At 49.7% G+C, this 22,247-nt stretch overlaps 1 protein-coding gene across 4 annotated transcripts in view; it reads right to left on the minus strand.

The window, feature by feature from the left end:
- The window catches only part of FRMPD2 (FERM and PDZ domain containing 2), a 97,418-nt gene that overhangs the window by 54,218 nt on the left and 20,953 nt on the right, over positions 1–22,247 (minus strand). For 3 of the 4 annotated variants that reach the window (XM_042240818.2, XM_015104497.4, XM_042240820.2), the window contains exons 2-12: positions 14,824–14,949; positions 13,096–13,253; positions 11,752–11,817; positions 9,502–9,693; positions 7,752–7,884; positions 6,936–7,023; positions 6,379–6,505; positions 4,256–4,327; positions 2,010–2,184; positions 1,141–1,291; positions 331–469 (exon numbers count right to left, since the gene is read on the minus strand). In XM_042240818.2, coding sequence (XP_042096752.1) covers positions 331–469; positions 1,141–1,291; positions 2,010–2,184; positions 4,256–4,327; positions 6,379–6,505; positions 6,936–7,023; positions 7,752–7,884; positions 9,502–9,693; positions 11,752–11,817; positions 13,096–13,253; positions 14,824–14,949 — 1,427 coding nt within the window. Of the gene's footprint in view, positions 1–330; positions 470–1,140; positions 1,292–2,009; positions 2,185–4,255; positions 4,328–6,378; positions 6,506–6,935; positions 7,024–7,751; positions 7,885–9,501; positions 9,694–11,751; positions 11,818–13,095; positions 13,254–14,823; positions 14,950–15,221; positions 15,309–22,247 lie in introns of all 4 variants that reach the window. The other variant, XM_060406791.1, reaches the window with a different exon arrangement.

Raw genomic sequence — 22,247 nt, forward strand, 5'->3', positions numbered from 1 at the left:
CACAAAACATCTGAAAGGGATGATGAGCTCAGTAAATTAGTACATTACTGGTTGTGGGCAAGACTTTAGATGAGAACTAACTTACAATGTATAAACTTGACCTGTTCATTTCTGTATCCCCCGGAGCCGAGCAAAGAACACTCGAAGGATGTCTGTTGGACGGATAGGTGGATGGATGGGGGGGTGGGGGGTGGGTGGAGGCTGTTTACCCCATCTCAGTGTAGGTGCTGAGAACACAGGCTGTCTCCACATTTACAACAGTTCCCCACTGTCCCATAACTGCCTCTCCAGTGACCCGCCCCCCCAAGGGGTTCTGATCTCCACGCCTACCTCCTCTGGGTAACTGCCAAATTCAGCCTGCAGAGCAAGGACCCCCAGCTGCAACAGCGTCTCATCGTTGCAATACAGCTTCTCCTCCAGGATGTCTTTCCGAAGTTGCAGGTAAAATTGATGCCTTGTCCAGCTATGCCTGCCAAAGAGATGCAGGAGTAAAGGTTACTGGCATGCTGAGGGCAAAGGAGAGCACTAAAGCCAGAGGGTCTCCTCAGTCTGTGAAGCAGAAAAAGGAGAGAAGATGGGAGGCAAGTGAGTAGAACCCACAGGGCAACGCCAGTAACAGAGGGTGAGCTTGTTTATCCATACCATGCCTCCTGTCACTCGCTGAGGGCTATTCTGTGCCCAAGACACAGGGTTACTCACTTCCCACAATATCCATGGAGATGTTTGTTCTTGTGGCTCAAGTAAGAAAACCACTACTTAGTCAGATGGTATGTCTAATAAGCAAAGGAATAGAGAGAGTGATCCAGTCCCAAAGCAGTGACCCTCTCCTCCCATCCTCATCACTGAGCTGCCGGGAGGTGGGGCATGTTGGGGTCAGGGGAGAGAGAACTTGACCTTGACTGGCATATGTTTGAAACAAGAGGCTAAAGTTTTCATTTTGACCAGGGCTTGTCCCCAGACACTGACTTTTCCCCCTCTTCTGTCATATTGGAATCCAGCAAAAAGAAGACCAGACACAGCAACTGTTGTAATGTTTGCGCACATTAATTTGCCAAGCACCTGCCTACCCATTATCTCTAATGTCAGCCTGGACAGACATAAACGGCCTAAGGAACAAACCAAGAAGTCTGCAGCACTCACTGGAGCAGCCCATAGTGACTCACGAAGAACTTTATCCTTAGAAAGAGCACAAAGGTATTTGGGGAGCTCTTCTTCTGCGGCTGCTCACTCCAGCCTTCAGGGGCTATTTTGCACAACCTGGTTTCAGCATCCAAGAAAAAGAACTCTTTACCTGAAATGGAAGTAGAGAGTATTTAGAGGGGAAAGCAGCCGGGCAGGAGCCACGCATCAGACTCACAGCCCTGAGCTCTGCCCGAAGGGTGAGACAAGAGCTGACTGAGTCTAGGAGAGAGAGCAGGAAGCAAGTTGTCTGGATTTAGTGCCACAGGACCTTTGCCGGGTCCATGAGGGGCCAAGAAGACGGAACAAAGATGAGAGTGTCAGTGAAGAGAAACATAGCACCCAGAAGAGAAAATATGAATATTTATCTGAGGAGATATCACTTATCATCTGCCTCCCAGTGACCACCTTATAAAAATAAAATTAAAAAACACAGAACTGAGTATTTATTCCATTTCTGTCGTGGGCCAGGCACTCTGTATCTACGTGGGCAAGTGCAGCGTCCCAGTCTCAAGCAGTTTTGTCAGAAGGAATGGAACTCAGGGACCTAGACATTGGGCTTCCCAGGTGGGCACAGGGGTAAAGAATCTACCTGCCAATACAGGAGACTAGGGTCCAATCCCTGGGGCAGGAAGACACGCTGGAGTAGGAAATGGCAACCCGCTCCAGTACTCTTGCCTAGAAAATTCCATGGATAGAGAAGCCTGGTGGGCCACAGTCCATCAGGTCACAAAGAGTCAGACACAAATGTGTGACTGAGCACGCTCACCACACACACACTGAGACACCAGGGCTACCTGAGGCATCAGGCCAGCCTGGGAGCCACTCACCTTTCAGGTAAGCCAAGCCAAAGTAGGTGAGCTCCCCGAGGTTGGCAAACGGTGCAATGGCACTAAAGACAGCTCCCACTGTCGACGTGACGTCACATTTCACCTCCAGGCACTGCCCGCTCAGCAACACCACACAGAGGCCCCTGAGAGCCAAGTACGACTTCGCTTTTTTGGTCTGAGAACAAGAACAGTATAAACCGTAACAATAAGTAAAAGACATGGAGCCTTTACCATGGGCTAGCTACTGTGCTAACCACTTTATGCGTCTTTTTTCATTTAACTGACACACAACCTAAGAGATGAGTATGTTTATGATTCCTGTTCAGCAGATGAGAAGCAAGGCTCAGAGACTGTAAGGGACCAGCCCAGAGTTGCACTTAGTAAACGGCAGAACTGGACTCAAACCCTACTGTTTGCCAGGCTCTGCAGGGGCCAGGAAGGCTGGGGGTGGAGGGGGCGGGGGGCTCATGTAGTGGATGTCTCTCCCCTGCAAAAATTCCTGGGGCTCCACTTCCCAAGAGGATTGCCCAGGGCCACAACGGTGAACCATACACCCCCAGAGTAGTGAACAATGCAGTACTGACCCCAGGTCCTCACAGAGCACAACTTGGGTGGGCAGAGAGAACTTGGGTGGGCACCTGTCCAAGGAGGAGGGAGGGCTAGAGTCTAGCGGATCACTGTGAACCAAGAAACTGATCGGCAGAGGTGCGTCCAAGGAAGTGCAGCAGCATCTGCCTTCTGTCCCTCACCCTGCTCAGATTAATTCCAGATGCAACTGCCTCTGTAGCCCCACCCCAACCACTGTCACCTCCACCAAGCCGCCCAGAAGAGCCCATCGGCCCGCCCCACAAAGGCTTGTCCGCTGCATCTCTGCACACACTGCCCCCTGCCCCCTGTGCCCTTCCCCTCCATCCTCTCATGCAAGTTCCTACAGGTTTCCAGGTCGGCTTAGGACCTCTCCTCTGCAACCTGGTTCCTAGTGCTCAGGGCCTCTGCTCCCTAAGAATGAGGGCTCAGGACCTCTCGTCTGCAACCTCGAGGTTGAGCCACCCACTCCCTTCTCTGCTCCCCCAGTTCCTAGTGCTCAGGGCCCCTGCTCCCTAAGGATGAGGGCTGAGCACCCCCTGTGCCCCAAGCCTAGCCTGAGGCCTGGCCCAGACCTCCTCAGAAAGTCTTCATTAAAAGACAGTCATGATGGACACCGCAGATGGCTTTAGTTCCACTGAGACCAAGCCTGCCCCCACACCATGACCTCCCACAGCCCACGGCGGCTCCACTCCCCAGCACTGGACTGAACCCTGTGAGAGTGGGATTCCCCGTGACCCCAGGCAGGCACGGCCACGGGGCACACTCTAAGCCACTCCGGTTCCCGCTCATCCGCACCTGTGTCTCCTGTTGCTGTGTAATACACTTGCCCACGCTTGAGTTTAATGCTTTGCAGTTGCCCTCTTGAAATTTGTAATGATTGTATGTTTGAATGTGCGTTTTCTAAATGACGTCCATTAGAGCATGCACAAAGAGCTTGGGTCCCCAGTGGTCCTGCCTGCCCACCTCTGGTAATGGGTTTTGGCTGCCAGCTTCTCTGTTCCCTGGTGCCCAGGCCCCTTCCAGTTTCCTCCTCCCCCTCCCTACCCTGCAACCTCTGCCAACCTTCACTCAGGATCTCTCCCCTCTTCCCCAGAGTGCCGGTTCAGGAAGGGTCCCAGTCAAACATCTCAGAGCAAGGCAGGCAGTGGCTGAACCCACAGTGGACTAACAACACCAAAGCTCTTTCCTTGAGCCTTAGGAGAGACAGCCTGTCACTCACCCCTAATCCAGGTCTGCCTGGGTTGAGCCAGCAGACCAAGGGAAGGGAGACTGACTTCTCTCCAGAAAATAAACGCATAATGCTGGAACACAAACTTTGCGTGAAGAGGAATATCTGTTTTTTTCATACCAAGAGATCTAGGGTGTGGAGCATTGCCTGGCACCTACTCGATGCTTCAACGATATTTCCTGACTAAAGAGGAAGATGAAGACAGAGCTTGTCTGGAAGGACAAGCAGGACTTGGTGAGAAGTCACAGAGGTTTCTTCCAAAAGGGGAAGAGGATGCTAAAGGATGGATGCCAAGTAGCAGTGTGACTTGGCAAGGGCTGGCAGGCCCCTGGAGGAGAGGGTAAGCCCCTCAGAGCTTGATCAGCCCCAGGTACTGCTCAGCTGGCTGCTCACCACCCTTCAGCCCCGCCCAGTCTAACCCAGCAGTTACCACAATTGATCCAGGCAAATACAAGGTCACCGGGGCCTCTCCAGCCATCAGGGCAAACTCCGGCCTGGGGAACTGAGGAAACAGGCAGAGTTACTCTCAGTAAAGAAGAGAAATCACAGTCAAGCCCCACACGGCTGGAGCCCCAGCTTCAGAACTGAGCTTCTCCCATGGTTTCACCTCCTCCTGCCCACGATCAGCCTTCCCTTCCCCAAAACCAGCAGGAAGCAGGTTTCAATGAGATGGGGTCAATTGGGCTGAGGCCCTAGCGAGGCTGGGCATCTCAGAGCAGACGTCTTAAGCAAGCAGGTGCGGCTTTGGTGATGTTCTAGCTCTTCATTTGAGCGCCCACTTCATTTTAAGTGCCGTAATTCGTGCATCATCATATAATCTTTTATATGTCTCAAAATTATACAACACGTTGCATGTATACATATATGCGACAAGGTTTTGAAAACAAAAATACTTTGAGATTTAGATTCAAAGTAAACATTTTACCTTGTTCTGGATGTTGAATCGGCAGCGTGCCTGAGTATTTATTCTCAGTATCACAGTACTTCATGTTCATAGCACACTTGTGACCCAGGAAATGCCCTGATGCCATTTTTATTTATACCCAGCCATCATCCTGTGGGGTGCACATTCTCAGCCCCTTTTGCAAGAAGTGGAGGTTCCAAAAGGTTAAGAAATTCACCCAAACTAACACCAGTGAGTCACAGGATTGGGTGGGCCTTTTTCTTTAAGATTTTTTTTTAATGTGGATCATTTTTAAAGTCTTTATTGAATTTGTTACAATGTTGTTACTGTTTTATGTTTTAGTTTTTTGGCCACAAGGCATGTGGGATTTTAGCTCCCCAACCAGGGATCAAACCCACATCCTCTGCCTTGGAAGGTGAAGTCTTAACCGCTGGACCTCCAGGGAAGCCCCTAGGTGAGCCTTCTAATGTGTCCCCCAAGGGTACCCATCAGGACTTCTGTCTCAAGAGGCCAAAAGTGCAGCCAGGGGTAATGCACGTCCTGAGAGAGTTGCTAGTATTGTAGAAGCATTCGACCTCCATCCCTCCAAGCTCACGAGGGCCTGAGAGTGGTCTTGGAGGGCAGCAGGGGCTGGAGCAGAATATGGCGCTCATCGCCGCACAGGAGAGGATGTCCTGAGGCTATGCCAGGCTCCGCTCACCCCTGATTAGTTGAGCACATCAGGAAAATCTCTCCGCAACAGACAGACAGGCAGACAAAGCCTGTTGGGGGCTTCAGGGTCTGACATTCCCAAAGGGCTCCTGATGCGCCAACAGAAGGCCAGGCAGAGGCGGCCTCATCCGTGAACAGCCTGCTCTGGAGGGCTTGCCACAGCTCCAGGGGCTCCTACCCCGTGGCCGCTGTGGCCTTGTGTGGTCACTTTTCCAGCTAATGCCAGTGTCACCCGTGGAGGAAGGGGCGCTTGTTATCTAAACACTGGAAGTGGCTCTGACTGCTGGCGCCAGGGCTGTTTTGGGCAGAAGGTACCACCCAGGACCACCCCAATCTCACCCTCCAGCACAGGTGTAGCAAGCTGGCCCCTCAGCAGAGACCAGACTGCCTGCCAGGAGCCTCGGGTCCCCAGAGCCATGAGCAGGGGCCCCCCGACATGGTCTCTCCTGTCAGCCTGGACTTCCCAGCGGGGCAAGCTGGCCTGCCGCTCTTGAGCCCCAGCTCCCCACACTCATCCCGACTCTGCTGCTCTTGTGCCAACCAGCCTGGAGAATCTCTCTCCCGAGCTACCCCAGCCACTGCTTTGCTTCCACACATCACCTGTTCAGAAGGCGCCTTCCAAGCACGTTTGGCCTTGTCGGCTCTCTCACCGCCTCCCTTGTCCTGTCCCCACCTCGCGTCAACAGCCGTGAACTTCCTGAATGGCGGGACCTGGCACCTTCAACCTGCTATCCTACAGAGTTTATAGCAAGCCCCCTCCATAACACCTATCGCCCTGAATTGCCAGGCTGGAGGTCATTTCAGTCCAGCTCTGTAGGTCTCAGCCCGGGGAGGCTGGCCCGCAGCAGGATCCTGCCCATTTTCATTTGCCGTGTCAGCCACACATGGCTTCTCTCTCACACCGCCTGTGGCAGTGCCCTTCAATCCTCTTTGCTCACCTTTCCCTTTCTTCGCAAAAAACCCCTTTGGGAAGGAGTTGCTGGCCGTGAGTTTTCCGGGAGAGCAGAACCGGAGCTGAGCCGTCGGGCTTCCTGGAGGTCTGGGGGAACTTGAGCTGGAAGGGCGCTGGCCAGCAGTCAGAGAAGAAGCAAGAGTTAACAGTGGAAACAGCTTCCCTCTAGGCTGAACGCAGCCTCAATTCCTAGCGCAGAATCAAAAGCTAAATAAATCATTGGTTTTAACATCGTGTTTTGTGGTTGTTTGTCATGCAGCTCATGTAATGTAGACAGTCTCTACATAGCAGCATGCTGTTTCCAACTGAGCCTAACTTGGTTCCAAGAGGAGAGAGAACACCCTGACGGCCAAACTGCCATCAGGCCCCTCATCACCTTGAATCCATATCTGCTTAAATGTGGCTTCTTCACCTGCCAGTGGAATAGGGTCGGGTTTTCCTTGAAAAGCAAGAGACTTCTCATTAATAATCAAAAAGAGAAGAAGCAGGGTTCAGCCGCTCCCACGCCGATACCCCACCCCGAGCTCACAGCACTGTGCCCACCTGCTCACAGCGACGCTACAGCGACCGTGCGCGGAGGGGTTCAGTCCGGGCTCCAGGGAGCTCTGGGTCTCTGTGCTCCTCTCTGAAACTAACCAAACATCATAGTGAAAGGCACGGGCAGGAGCAAATAGCACAGTTTTCTTGCATTAAGCAACTTAGGGTACGGATATCAGCGACACAACTTGACAGCCCTGTGATGTCGACAAAGCTGCTTGAAATTTCTGTTTCCTCACACGAAAAACGTAAACAGAAATAGCAGTCACAGCGGGCTGGGGGAGTCTGGGAGAGATAAAGCCTAACAAGACAGAGTACTTTGTTTTAGGGACAACAGACAGCAATATTATTTTCTTTTTCAAATCTCACATTCAGTTGAAAAGTAGAGAACAGTAGAAGATTTGAAGATTATTCTAAAAGCCATTCTTCCAACACACTTAGAGCAACAATAAAAACAATCTTTACAAATTTCTTCTCCTTTCATTCCGCCTAGAAATCAATTAAAGGAAAAAATTTTCTTTCATGATGTTTGCTTACATTTGTTTTTATCAACTTGGACAGTTAAAACCCAATATAAAAAGAATCTATGTTGGCTATAAATAACTCAGCTAAATTATATCTCCAAGTGAAGCTTTCCTCAGGACACAGGAGGGGTCCTAAGCTCAGTCCCTTCTCTTCAGGGGCAACCTGGAAGAATGGGGCTTGCCCGGGCTTTCTCTGAGCCCAAGCATGGACATCGGGCCATGAAACAACAAAGAGGGCAGGACCTGGTAGAGTGGATATCATCAGCCTGCCCGGGGAAGGCCAGGGCGCTGCACCCACCTCTGCAGCGACGCGGACACCCCAGAGCCCACGCCGCCTGGCTCTCACAGCTCGCTCGATGCAGCCTGTTCCTGAGCAGGTGGCTTCTGTCTCGCTGCCCAGAGGAGCTCTCCTCCACGGCCCTCCTCTCCACCTGACGGCCAAGTGCATCACACATCCACATTCCAAGGTCAAGAGGGAACGCTTACATAAAGACAGACAGCCTGGCCGTCAGCTTGAGTCAATGTGGAGGAGCCTGCCCTTCACTTTGGGAGTCCAGCACGGAGAACAGTAGCTGCCAGGGCGAGCTCACCCACACGCTCACCCACCAACCACACACTCCCCCCAGCCCCCAAAACCTGCCCACTCACGCACACCTGCGCCTTGGCTCATGCGCCCCCACCACAGGCCAGGGGCTCCCTGATGATCGCCCCTGTGCTTCCAAGACTCAGAGCTACATCGCCTCCACCTCCAGGCCTCTCCACCTCCGCCCTCTCCATAACTGCGGATACAAGTGTCTTCCCGTCACCTTCCCTCGCATCTGCCTCTATTACACCACGTTGCGACAAAGTCACTTGCTCGTCTGCCACCTGCGACCTCGTGTGCTTTACACACCCTTGGAGCTCACCTAGCTCAGTGCCCCAGTTAGAGTTGAATAAGTGATCAAAATCACTTTACAGTTTCCTGACGACAGTGCTGAGCCTCATCACAGTGTCCATCACGGGACAACGGAGCACTGACGGGTGGCGGGCTCTAGTGTTTTTCAAATAAGAGCCCCTCCTTCCCCACGGAATCCTCAGTAGCTCAGTGCACAGGAGTAACATGTTTACACGCCAAGAGAGAAGTTCAAAACAGGGGGATAGGTTGGCAGAGGCAGTTTCTGACTGACTGTGGGCAGCTTCTCCAGCTACTCCCTGCTCTCCACCCACAGGGCTCCCTGTTAGTCTCGGTCTCAATTCTCCAACACGCCCCCTGCCAAAGGGCAGCGCTGCACAGCGGGCACCTCACTTGCCCCACCTGAGTCCCAGCTCTGTCCTGGCCTCAAGGGGAGCCAAGGCTGGTCCGATTCCTGCTCTGGAGCTACGCATGACACCAGGCTGAGGCCGTCTCCACCTGAGACCACCGCCTTACTCCGCTCGACCCACCAACACATCCTCCCAGCACTCCCTCTCCTGCACAAAAAGGCCCTGACTTTGCTTCGCGGTATCCCAGCCTAAGCCAAATGCTTAGTGCGTGCCAGACCCCTTGTTAGGTGCTGCAGAGCACACGCAGGGTGCAGTCATACAACGCGGCGAGCAGCACCATGAGGCGACCACAGCAAGGGGGCCCTCTGCAGGCATAAGACAGCAGCGGAGAGGGAGGGACCGGGGGCCTCGCAGGCACAGTCAGGGAAGGTTCCCACATCAGGCCTAGATTTGAATTTTGATAAGAGAGCTAACTCATGGGTCATATATATAATCATCTTAATGCCAAGAGGCTCTTCTAAAGATCCCAAAGGTCTTGGCCATATTAGAAATCTAGGCTCCCCCGAAGGTCTTCACCAGCGCTGCCCGATGGAACTGCAGTACCAGGAAAGTTCTAGGTCTTCCCTGTCTAGCCCGGCCCTCTCCAGCTGCAAGTGGCTAGTGAGCACTTGAGTGTGATAGATGCGACTGGGGAATTGAATGTTACATTTCCTTCTAATGAACTATAACTTAGCTCATTTGAATTTTAACAGTCGCACGTGGCCGGGGAAAGGCCCCAAGGTTGAAAAGCACAGATCCACACTGACCTCAGAGATAGTGCCCAGGACCAAGCCGACCAGCTGTCTGACGAGGAGACTGGCAGAAGTTGGGTGGACAGCCGCTTCTTCCCAATGAATCTGACAAGCTTCCAGGACAGACTGCAGCGGCAGCCGCCTGCCAGGCTGGTCTTCGCACATGGTCAGCAAGATGGAGTGCAGGCGTTGGCAAAGCTGCAGGGGCTGGAGAGTGGGGCAGCTCTGTGAGAGGCTGGCAGAGCTGCAGCCACTGAGGGCAGTGTCCTGCCAGGCGTGCCCGGGGAGCAGCAAGAACGGATGTCCTCATTGACTAGACAGATGCCCGCTCCTTCTGCGTGGCTTAGGGGAGGGACACGGGCTACTTCACCGAGACCACAAAATGCAGAGCAATTATCTCTGCACCAGCTGTGTGCAGTTTGCCGCTCTCTAATCTGGAACGCCCTTTGGTGCCTGGGGAGCCCAAACACATGCCTGAAATCCCTACGAAAAACAGGTGCTTGACAAAGTGGATTTCTGCCTATGCCAAGGACCCAGATCAAACCAGGATCAGCCTTTAACTCACATTCACCTGGGCAGCCTATCATTTTCTCAGATTATTTAGGTGGTTCTCACTGAGTCTTTCCCCTAGAATGTGAGCTCCAAGACCATAAGCACTGCGGCTTTTTCACTTTGGAATCACCAGTGGTCAGCATAAGGTCAATAATCGTTGACTGAACTTCATGTCACATGAACTCATCAGGCAAAAGGAAAAATGGGTATTTTATTAAACACTTTCCTCATGCGTTTAAGAGGCCACCATTTATATAGAAAGGGTGTCAAATTCAGACTCACAATCAGATGTTTTCCTAACACTCATCCACACTGCAAGCCATTTTTCAGATGAAGGCTGTTCTACCATTTCCTGCCATGGAACACCAGCTCTGAATTTCTGTCTTCATATGTATGCAGACTGCCAAGTCCTACACTCATACTGCACATCACAGGGCCTCCAATGCGCCTACACTGCACAGCTACTTGAGATATAAGGTGGGAGACAGTCCCTGTCTTCAAGAGGTTCAAAGTTTAATGAAGACGGTCACTCAAAGGGACAAGCACAGCACAGGGTGGTAAGGGCTTTGATCTTGGGAAGTACAAGACAAGGTCATAACACAGAGGAAGGCACTTGGCCCATGCTGGGGAGGGAGGAGGGAGATGGAGAAGGAGCTTGAACGAAACATCACAGAGCACACTAGGGTTGATTGGGAGAAAGGTGGGAGGTGAGCCACAGATGGAGGAAGCACTGGGGGCAGAGGCGGCACGTGTCTGGAAGGAAGGGGACCACGGGCAGAGCCAGGCCCAGGGAGAAAGGACAATGCCCTTGTTCAAACGGCTCAGAACTTTAATGCAGAGCGGTAAGTCAAGTGTGGGGCCCTTGCAAGCGCGGTGTGCTATTACATAGGCCACACACTCTGTGCTGAGGAGTGAAATGCAACCCCCTGGGGAGTGGAGAGCTGTGAATAATTCCACAGAAGAGGAAGGTGGCCAGGTCTGTTTTTGGAAGGAGCACCGGAAGCACTGGAATGTTGAATTGGAGAAGACAGGGGTGAGATGGAAAAAAGGAAGGGAGAAAGGAGGGTAGGGAGGAAAGAGAGAAGCCAAACAGCCTGGAGAGAGTTCTCCAACGTGTACTCTCATTACACTAGTTTTCACAAAACAGTCATAGTGTCAGACAAATATTTACACTTACAAGCAGACACGTATGCATTCTGTAATCAAAATTTTTATGAAATGCTATGAAAAAGCTTAAAAGTTTCTGCACTTTAAGCCTTCTCAGAGTCTTTAATAAACTACTCTGATAAATCTTCAAGAAGAAGACATTGTAGGGAACGTTTTCCCAGATGGATTAAGCACAGAACCCTCTTTCATGGAAGCATCTCACTTCAGTAAGGGCTGCGTTAAGACCTTTTCTATAAATTGGTATCTTCAGCTTCTATAAATTTCTCTAGCTTCCTACTTCCTCTGGACTAGAGTGGCATATAAGCCTTATCTTGCTTGCCGGTCCCAAATTGCGGCTGCCTGGAGCGCCATGTTGAGTAGGATTCTGAGGTTCTTTCTGGACTCAGCAGAAGCCCTTCTTTAACATCAATTGGCAATTCTTCCTAGAACCCAGGAGGACAGCGTGGTGGTGCATAGCTCAACAGATGTGGTCCCTGCCCTGGGAAAATAGACTAAATAAATCCAAAGACATCACCTGGCAAGACTTTGAGAATCCTGTTCACAGACCTGATTTGGTGGAACGTGAAACCCCGCTGACCAGTAGAGAGTCAGTCCCAAAGAATAGACATGCATCTATCCAAGAGAAAAAGCATGCAGTTAGATCTCTCATTTCTGTCATTCCATGGTCCTGTAAATGAAACATATTTTCCTGTGTGGCAGACACTGTTGGCTGCCTAGCCCAACAACCATCTGCAACCCCTTTAAACATTGCTGCGTCTTACTCTAGAGGCTAAAAGTCTCATGACCATGACACTCATTTTTTGTGAGAGACATGAAGTAGGGGGATTCTGAAAAGGTTTGTTCTTTACTGTCAACAGGAGCACGTGCATCTGGTCCCATTCTTTCCCCCTTGTTTCTGTCCTGAACACTGATGTGATACGTGGAATCATGGCAGCCATCGTGTGACCATGAGGCAACAAGCATAAAGCCAAATAGTCAACAGCTGAGGAGGATAAAATGAAAATATCCAGCTTTAGTAAATGATGACATTTACTGAAGCTGATGACCAATCTCTTGACTTCTTGTTATATAAATAACTCATCTGTGGTTCCAGCCACTATATTTTAGGCTGTTTGTTTCTTGTAGCCAAAACTGTCTCTACATGACATACTATGACTCAGCCTGATTAAAACGCATCATAAGTTCTCAGAAAGCAGCATGGTATAACATCTCCATGGAAAAACAAAAATCATCACTGATTTGACATCCAGAAATAATCAATGCAGACATTTATTTTTGGAACCTTGGGTGTGTGTGTCTGTGTGTGTGTGTGTATACTCAACTAACATCACATAAGTGTAAATATATACACATAATATGAATTATATTATATATATTTAATTACTTTTCAAGTCATTAAGTTTCTACAGTTTCATTGTAATGCTGTCTTGTTTCATCTCCACTCTCACTGGACATTTAGCTGGTTTCCAATTTGTCACTAACGTCAACAATACAGATAAACATTGGTGCAGCTACCTTGGTCTTTCCTCAAGCCTTGGGATGCACTCCATTTGAGGATCTGTTGGGTCCTGTTAGGCTTTTGCCACCTGCTGCGAGACCGCTTACCTACAGCTCTTCCAGCACTTCTTTCTGAGTATAATAAGCTGATTGATTAGGTCATATTACCCCCACTTTACAGATATAGAACCTGGGGCTCAGAGAAGTTGACTTGTTCTCACCTAAGAGCTAATAAATTACTGGCAAGACAGCCTGGGAATTTAAAATTCATTAAAACATTTGTTAAATCCATTCTGCTTCAGTATTCCTTGGGGCTGAGCTGGGAGCTGGGGATGACCAGGCCTCTCCCAGAGAACAGGCCCACAGATGCCGCAAAGACACCACGCGTCTTACCTGAGATGCATCATGCTGCTCATCACCGCTCTGTCCCTGTAGCAGCTCAGGGGCCTTGAAAGGAGCTGCCTCTATATGGGAAACATGGTCTTGGAAGGAAAGACTTCCGGTCGGAGAAAGCAAGACTGACCAGGGGCAGACCACATAGTTCGAGGAATCTGAAACCAAGGCAGGTAGGGGGGTGTAGAGATGGGGCCACCATCTGGAGTACCATCTGTGGGAGTGTGCCCAGCAGGTGTCTTCCAAAACCCTCTCTGAGATGAACTGTAAGCAAGACCCAGGGAGTGGAAGGAATTCAACCCTGACACATGCAGGCATGGGAGCATGTGTCACAAAATGTGGCTGCAGCAATGGGTGGGAAACTAGTAAGCGCATCCAAGTTCACAGGCGGCCCGAGAGTCTCCAGGCAAAACGTAAAGAGCGATCAAATCGGCTTGGAAATTAGCACAAGTCTTATTTCTCTGGAGTCAATTTAGAAACCAAGGCAGCTGGTCTTCTGAACATACTCTAGCTGTTCATTAAAGCCTCCAGGGCAGGGAAGAGGAGTGAAGACCAGGAGGAAGATGGACCCTAAAGTACAGGCGCACAGCCTCCCTTCATACAGCACAGCCAGGGTCCTCGCCCTGACTGTGTATGTGTGATCTCCCACATGGGGAAACTCCACCGCGGGCTGGCAGGACATCTAAGTGTGAGCGCTCAGGTGTTTGTCCCAGTTATCAATTCAGTGCCTGGAAACTGCAAATCCATGTTTCAATACCTGCTCCCTCCTTTCCCTTCAAGAGCTCTCGCTTTCACTGCGAGAGAAATGTACAGCTTTCTCAGCAGAGGGCGCTGGAGAGACATTACGGGAGGCGGGCTCTCCTGCTGTTTCTTTGGGGTTAGCGGCGTGTGCGTGAAGAGGGACGGTCTGCTCCTGCACTGGACTCTGGGTCCCTAGGCCACCCCTCGGCCTGACCTTGTGAAGTGATCGCTTCGCAACCCTATCTCCAGAGACACAGCAGGTTCCGGGCCTCCTGCAGGCATTCGCTCCTGGAGCTGAGGCTCATCTCTGCCTGCCCACATCCAGGGAGTCACCCTGCCCCCGTAGGCGATGCCTGTGCCGTGCGTGTCCCGTGGCTGCAGACACCCATAGCCAGGTTGAGCAGAGAACTTCGCCATCACCGTGGCCTGCAGGCACAGCTCCTCCAGCAGATCGGAACCCCAACTTGGAGAGGGGACTTCCCTTCAAAGTTTGTCCCTCACTGGTATGCCCTCAGTCCTAGGAGACCATGTTAAGTTTTCTCATATCTGACGGTTACTCCTCTATCTTAGCGTAACAATTCTTCATATTAACCTCCCCTATTTAGACCACTGAATGTGTGGATTCTCTCTACTAACAGTTGCAGCATCTGGCAGGGGACGATGACTGCCCCCTGCCTCTTTCCTGTCTCTGGTTCTGCCCAGGCTGCCCAGGTATTGGGAGAGCCCCACAGGGCTCCCAGCCTCTGTCCCCCTAAACACAATGCCTGGAAAGGCTGCCATTCCAAGGCAAAAAGACTTTCTTCCAACTCTGTGGCATTCCATGGGTCCAAGAGACAGAGCTACCCTCCTAGAGCAGCTCCATGGGGGAGGCTTGCAGGTGTCCCGTGCCTGCTCAGTCTAACACCTCGGATGACAGATCGGAAAGCTGTTTGGGAAGCTTCACATTCAACTCCCTGAGACTCAACTGCCCCAGACACACTCTCTTACCATCGCAAAGGTCCTCCAGGAGCCGCTCAGCCGCCAGGGACAGGAGGGACCAGATTTCCTCCTCAGATAGAGCTTCACCCCGGACCTGGAGGGCACTGGCCAGGGTCACAGAGGCCGGGCTCATACCTGCAAAGACACACGTGCGGCCGAGCCCTTGTATAGTGCGGGAGCCTGCGTGGCCACGCCAGCCCATGCGCGGCCCAGCCCCCCTGCAGGACAGCCCCATGTTTTGCCACGTGTCCCCAGGTCTGGGCGCAGGGCCAGGCACACGGGAGAAGCTAAAGAAATGCTCACTGGGAGACTGGCTGGCTTTGGCTCGTTCTCAGTGCATGAGCGCATCAGTAAATAAACTAACTCCCAGTTAAGGGTTAAGTCCGTAAATGAATGAATGAACCAACCTTGAGAACGGCTCCCTCTGAGCTGGGCATGCGCTGTCGCAGAGAGCTTCCCGCTGCGGACTGTCTCTCGCCTGCGCCCCTCTCTGTCTGGGAAAGTGGGTTAACAACCTTTTTTGCCTCCAATACGTGATTCATGTCGTTCCTCACTGGCTCCCACATGCAGAGCTGGATTTGGCTCCAGCAGCAGCCCTGTCTCTAACGATCACTGGCACCTGCCCGAAGGGCGAGAATCACTAGAAAGAATACTAAGCCCTGTGGTTTGAAACAGTGCAGACTCACAGGAAAGCACGGAACTGATTTGCGGGAGGAGGAGGTAAGGAAGGAGGGTCTCCTCTTCCCTCTCTCCTTAAATATACACCTTTAAAGCTGACATTTAAATGTCTGTCCTCCTGACAAAGCTGCCACCCACTAATCTCCAACATGGAGAGCCCCAGGTGCGGGGGCAGTGGGAAGAGGCCAGGCAGGCTTTCCCTAATCCATTTACGCCACTGATCTCTTCCACAGCTGAGCTCGGAGGGCGGCTGTGCAGAGTTGGGGGTGGGGTGGGGAGCACATTATGGCCCGCCATCCCTCTATCCAACATGCTAATCCAAGCTCTCCACTTGCCAGCTGCTCAGCTCTCTACATGTGCCTCTAAGACCAGCCTCCTGCTGCCTCAGGAAGAGACATGGCTTCCCAGAAGAAAAAGTCTGGCTCGTCCATCTATCTATCCCCTGGGGCGAGAAGGGCACTGCAGCGGGACCTAGATGCTTCGGTACGTGATGTCATTTATCACAAGGAATCTGTGACGAGGAACTGGTGATCCCATTTACAGGCAGGAAAACAATCCAAGGGAACCCAAGAAAAAAATGATGGAATCAACGCTGAAATCCAGGCTCTCTCTTGTCTTTCTTTTCTTTTTTCTTCCTCCGACTTCTTTCACACTTTTCTTAGGAAACTCATGGACTGGGCCTTCTCACTGTGCCACATTTTTCTAAATCTTTATAACCACAATGAAAGGCTGCTTAGTAAAGGAAAACCAATGGGACAAGATATTGATTCTCAAATAGGAAATGAGACCTCTGAATATCAAAATCAAATACCTCACACAAATATCACATATGGTTTTTTCAAGTTATTTTATGACTAGAAGAAAATTGCCTTAAATGTATAGAAAGGCTGGAGTAATTAGTTAATACCATCTTTCCAATATAGTAATTGAATGGAGGAAGGGCAGACTTTTCAACAAATAGTACTGGATCCATCATGAAAAAACTCACGCATTATACAAAAATTAACTCTAAGTGGATTATAGATTAATGTAGAACATCAAACTGTATGTTTCTAGAAAAATACAGATAATATTTGGATCTAGGACTAGGCAATGAGTTCTTAGACTTGATACCAAAAGCACAAGCCATAAAAGAAAAAATTGATAAATTGGACCTCATCAAAATTCAAAAGTTTTGCTCTCCGAATGGTGCTGTTAAGAGAATGAAAAGACAAGCTAAAGACTGGGTGGAAATATCGGAAATATGCGTGAGGTGAATGTTGCCATGTCTGCTTCTTCAGTAGATATATCTTGTGGCAAAACTCTAATATCACCTTTTGAATAGCTGCAACTGAGCAGAAGAACAATATTTTGCCCATCACAGGTTTTTGTTCAGGGTTTTAAAATAAGGAGACTTAAAGTGGGGACTTAGGGATTATTTCACATAATGTAGACAACACTTTCCAACCATGTGAATAGGAGGAGCTAAATATATAGCTGTGTGTATCCACATTTTCAATTTACTACAAACAAAGCAGAGACAAACGAAAAATGCACACGCTGTGTAAAAGAGGGTAGGATAGGGACTTTCCTGATTGTCCAATGGTTGAGAATCTGCCTTCCAGTGTAGGGGATGTGGGTTCAATCCCTGGCCAGGGAACTATGATCCCATACGCCACAGAGCAACTAAGCTCACGCTGCAACTACAAGAGGCCTGTGTGCTGTAACAAAGACCCAGTACAGCCAAAATAAAAATAAATACATTAAAAAGAAATTAAACAGGGGTAGGATAGTGCCTAGCACAAATAGGCACTATATACATAAGTATTAACTTTAAGGATTATTACTGGGCAGCACCCACCGAATATTCATAGGGAATTAATACACTGTATGGAAATATTATAAAAGTTATTATAGTTATAGATGTTCTTAGATCCTAAAACTTCTATATTAAACAAACCAACACATTGAAGTTTTCTTGTCCCAATAGCCAGCTAAGAGGGTTTAGGTATCGTTGAATGAGATTTCTGCTCCTATTTTAATTTTGGAGCTTCACTGATAGCTCAATTGGTAAAGAATCCACTTGCAATGCAGGAGACCCCAGTTCGATTCCTGGGTCAGGAAAATCCAGTGGAGAAGGGATGGGCTACCCACTCCGGTATTCTTGGACTTCCCTGGTGGCTCAGCTGGTAAAGAATCTACCTGCAATGCGGGAGACCTGGGTTAGCTCCCTGGGTTGGGAAGATCCCCTGGAGAAGGGAAAGGCTACCCACTCCAGTATTCTGGCCTGGAGAATTTCATGGATGGAAACGTGCTTACCGTCCTATCTGAAAGTAAATTTGTTCACATGGTAGATTTGCCCTAAAAATGCATATATTGTGTCTCCCACAGAAGGAACACAGCACCAGTTACAGTCTTACGAAGGGATTAAACCTGAGTCAGATCAGGTCTCTGCATCTGACTGCCATCTTATGAGCTTTAGAGGGTAAAGAATATATTGAGCTACACAGAGGATATGCCATCACAAAATCCATACTTGGGAAGCTCTGTCAGTCAAACTACCTGGGTTCTTCAGCAAATAAATTATGTAAAAAAGAAGGAAAAAAAGAAGGCAGAGAGGAAGGGAGGAAAAGAAAGGAGAAAATGGGGTAATGGAATGGCAAAGTTAAAAACCTCCACAATCCCTCTCCTCCATAAAAGCAGTGAAGAAACAAGCAGCCTCGTAGACACCGTGAAGGTCAAAGCATAGTTGTAAGCTCTCTCAAAGTCCCATAATCAGAGCATTATCATTATCTGGCCTGTCTGGCTGTTCTTTGGAAAACCCCTCTCCCGATGTTTGCTCTTACCTGACCCAGTTCAGAGTTTGCCCCCTGCATGCAGACTTTTCCCAGGGGACATTTCTCAAAAGCAGTCGACAACAATGGTTTGCCGTTGCACCTGCTGGAGGTAGCAATAACAGTTGGGCAAACATAAGCTAAAAAAAAAAAAAATCTTGAAGAAACTGGGAGGACTTCTCTGACATTTCAATGGCTAAGAATCCATGCTTTCACCGTACGGGGTGTGGGTTCCATCCCTGATCAGGGAACTAAGATTCTGCATGCCCTGCAGTGCCACAAAAAAAAAAAAAAAAAAAATTCTAAAACTGGGAAATGAGGTGAACTTATTTATCTTTGAAAAGCTGCAAAATATCCTTAGAGGCTAAAGGTCACGTGTGTAGATAGGGCTGTGTACATGGCCAAGGTTGTAAGACATGAAAAGGCCCTAAACACTCACCTCTGGCTGACCATGAGACCCTGAGCAAATCTAAAGTGACAGCTAAGGCGGAGTGTCCTCTGCCTGACTGAGTGTTGAGGGAGCGTTCTCACATCAAACAGAGCCCTCCAGTGAAGACTGGGAGAACTGTTGGTTACGAGCCCTTAGAGAAATCCTTGTCCAGTCATTAGGTACCTTCTAAATTAATTGAGTGGAGACTTCAGCGACCACACAGAACAAAGAGTAGAGACTTGCAAAATTAATTCAGGAAAGTAACTCAACTAAACGGCAAATGGGCTATGGAAACAGTCACCGTCAGCCTTTCGCCAGCTTGCTGAGACGCCTCTGGGCTTCTCTCCAGACTTTTCTAAATGGTCTGGTGGGCGAGTCCATGCACGGCTGTATCATGGACTAAAAAGGGGACTGTTCACTGTAAAAGGATGGAGGGATCCAGCCAGACAGAGAAGCCCAGTCCCCCTGTCAGTGAGGATGCTTGGAGAAAGTGTCTGGCCAGTGGGCATGCCCTTAGCGGGGAGCTCCATGGCTGCACCCTCATCTCTCAAGCAGCTTGCTAAATCTCACCTCCACTGCCTGAGTCCTCTGTCTCGACTCTATTCTCTGAAGACTTCTGCGGTCATGTAATAACCTAAAAGTCTCTTTTTCCACCTGAAACCCCGTTGCCCGTTCAGAAGTTTCCTAGGGCTCCCTTCCATAAGTTCCCTCCTGCCACCTTCCAGCAGCCTCACACTGGGTCTAGCTTGGCACAGAAGCGCCATCTGTGACTTTGCTTTTCTGCCCTCTCACATGAGCCATGGGTGGCGGCAGCCCTGAGCTTCATCTGTGATGTTGTTCCCACACCCTTGCCTCAGCCATCCCTTTACTTAACAAATATTTATGTATTGTAAGCCCTGGCGTCAAATAGACTAGTAGGTCCGATGGAACATCCTACCCTCGTGAGGCTTATATCCTGGGGAGGACGAGGTGGCGGCAGGAAGCAGACAATGAATAGGTAAACAGATAAAATTATTCCACAGAGAGAAGGCTAGACAGAACAAATAGACAAGGGGATGCTCTACAACATGCCTTTGGTGTGGGATCATCTGTTGTTCAGTCACTAAGTCGTGTCCAGTTCTTTGTGACCCCGTAGACTGCAGCACTCCAAGCATCCCTGTCCTCACCATCTCTCTGAACTTGCTCAAACTCGTGTCCATCGAATCAGCGGTGCCATCCAACCATCTCATTCCCTGTTGTCCCCTTCTCCTCCTGCCCTCAATCTTTCCCAGCATCAGGGTCTTTTCCAGTGAGTAGCTCTTTGCATCAGGTGGCCAAAGTATTGGAGCTTCTGCTTTAGCATCAGTCCTTCCAATGAATATTCAGGGCTGATTTCCTTTAGGATGGACTGGTCTGATATCCTTGCTGTCCAAGGGACTCTCAAAAGTCTTTTCCAACACCACGGTTCAAAATTATCAATATTTATTTAATAGCTTGCAGCAGAGATGTGACCCAAGCTGTTGAGAACGGAGGCGTGACAGTGCCTGGGGACGAGAGTCTAACACCTTATCTTCTTGAAGCCCTCACCAGTTCTGTACGCAGAGATGGCTTTTCTCAAGGGCAAGGCTCACATCTGCCTCCCAGCCCCTTGGGAAGAACCATGTCTGAGTCACCTAGACAGCTGCTGAGTGACAGTCACCGAGTGCCAGCTGGCGGATCAAGGCAGCTCCCTGAGGGTGTGCCTTGTTAATTTGTTGCCATGATATTTTACAGTGTTTATAAAGTGCTGGCTTCTAAAGAACTGAGGATCTCTCCTAATCTTAATCATCTATTGACTGACTGTGTAATGGCTTCTGAGCTATGGGATTTTAATCACATTCCAATATTCTGCCCTCATTTCCCTCCCCTCCCTCCCCCTCTGCCAAGGCACCAATGATGATCTCTGGTCTTGAACCATGTGTAGCTAGTATCATTCCTAACCCTCTGCGATGCCCTAGAAGACACCCCTCTATCGGGACAGAACTTGGACCAAGGTGCCTAGAGTTTCAAAAACTACAGCCTAGGAACAGAGGGCATAAATGTGGAAGTGAGGGCCGCAGAGGAGAGCTGTCCAGTGGGGACAACGCACAGCCTCTGGTCTCACGGGGACAAGCCAGTGGGGGAATACACCCTCCGGGAAACGCTCCTTGTTACTTCAGATCCCTGGTCCCCCCACCTTTCTCAGCATTCTGTCTCCTTCTCATTGTCCCTGAAATGCTGTCCCTTATGGTTCTATCTCAGATCCTCTAAGAGTTTCCTGTGGCTGTAACGATAAGTTACTACAAACTTGATGGTCTGTAGAAATTATTGTCTCAGAGAAACCAGCTTCACGGGGCTAATACCAGTGTGGCAGGGCCACACTCCTCCTGGAGGCTCTAAGGGAGAATCTGCTGCTTGTCGCTTCCAGGGTCCGTGGCTGCCAGCATCCTTTGGCTTGTGGCCACATCACCCCAGTCTCTGTCTCTGTAGACACCTCACCATCTCCTCTTCTGTCTCATTTGAATTTCCCTTTGCTTGACTCCTAAAAGGACATATGGGATTAGGGTCCACCTGGATAATCCAGAAGAACCTCCCCGTCTCAACACCCTCTAACTTCATCACATCTGCAGAGTCTTTGTGCCTTGTAAGGTAATATTCACAGGTTCCACAGACCAGGATGCAGATATCTTTTGGGGACTATGGGTGGAGGGAGGCATTATTCAGCCTACTATAGGTTTTTTCATGCAATGCTTTCTATCTGTTGGGTAAAAATAGACTTGTGTTTGGGGAGGTTGAACGCCCAGCCAGAATATTGTGCTACGTAAGCCTGGGCACAGAGCACATGTGTAGCTCCTCTGAGCCTAAGTTTTGTCATCTGGGTAACAGGGTTAATCATGGCAGCTCCCTCAGGCAACTGTTGGGGAGATTATACCAAAGTGCTCTGTATGCAAAAAGTGCTGAACCCATCTTATTTCCTTTCTCTTTTCATCTCGGCTCCAACCACCCAGAGAGGAATTTTAAGCATCAGGGCTGCTGAGCAGCTTCCAACTATGAGATTTTTAAGCTATGGTGTTAATTGTTTCCATCTGTCTGCCAGGATTGAGGCACTATAAACTTCCCATTTTCAACCTTCGCAAAAGCCTAAAATATCTCAGTGTCCCCAAAATGACACCCCAGGGAGGGACCAGAGAAGGATGTGGGACTCCCAAGAAATCAAAGCGTTCAGAATGATCCTTGTTTCTCTCCTGCTGTTGTTCCATGTGTCTCCCTTCATTCCTCTCCCTTTGAAGGCTTATTAAAAACTATCTACCTGCACTCAGGCCGAAATCTGAGCAAAACTTTGCAGAAGGCAAATGCCATCGTCCCCTCCAGGAGGAAAAGACAGATTCTGCTTCATCTGGGCTCTGTTTAAAGAGGTAAAGATCAGGGTTCTTATCTTCCAGAAGTCTCCCACAGTGAGCTAACCTGACCTCAAGCAACATTTTATACACAGACCCTGGCCTCCCCCCTGATCT

The sequence above is a fragment of the Ovis aries genome, chromosome 25 (genome assembly GCF_016772045.2).
Source record: "Ovis aries strain OAR_USU_Benz2616 breed Rambouillet chromosome 25, ARS-UI_Ramb_v3.0, whole genome shotgun sequence".
NCBI classification, from domain to species: domain Eukaryota; kingdom Metazoa; phylum Chordata; class Mammalia; order Artiodactyla; family Bovidae; genus Ovis; species Ovis aries.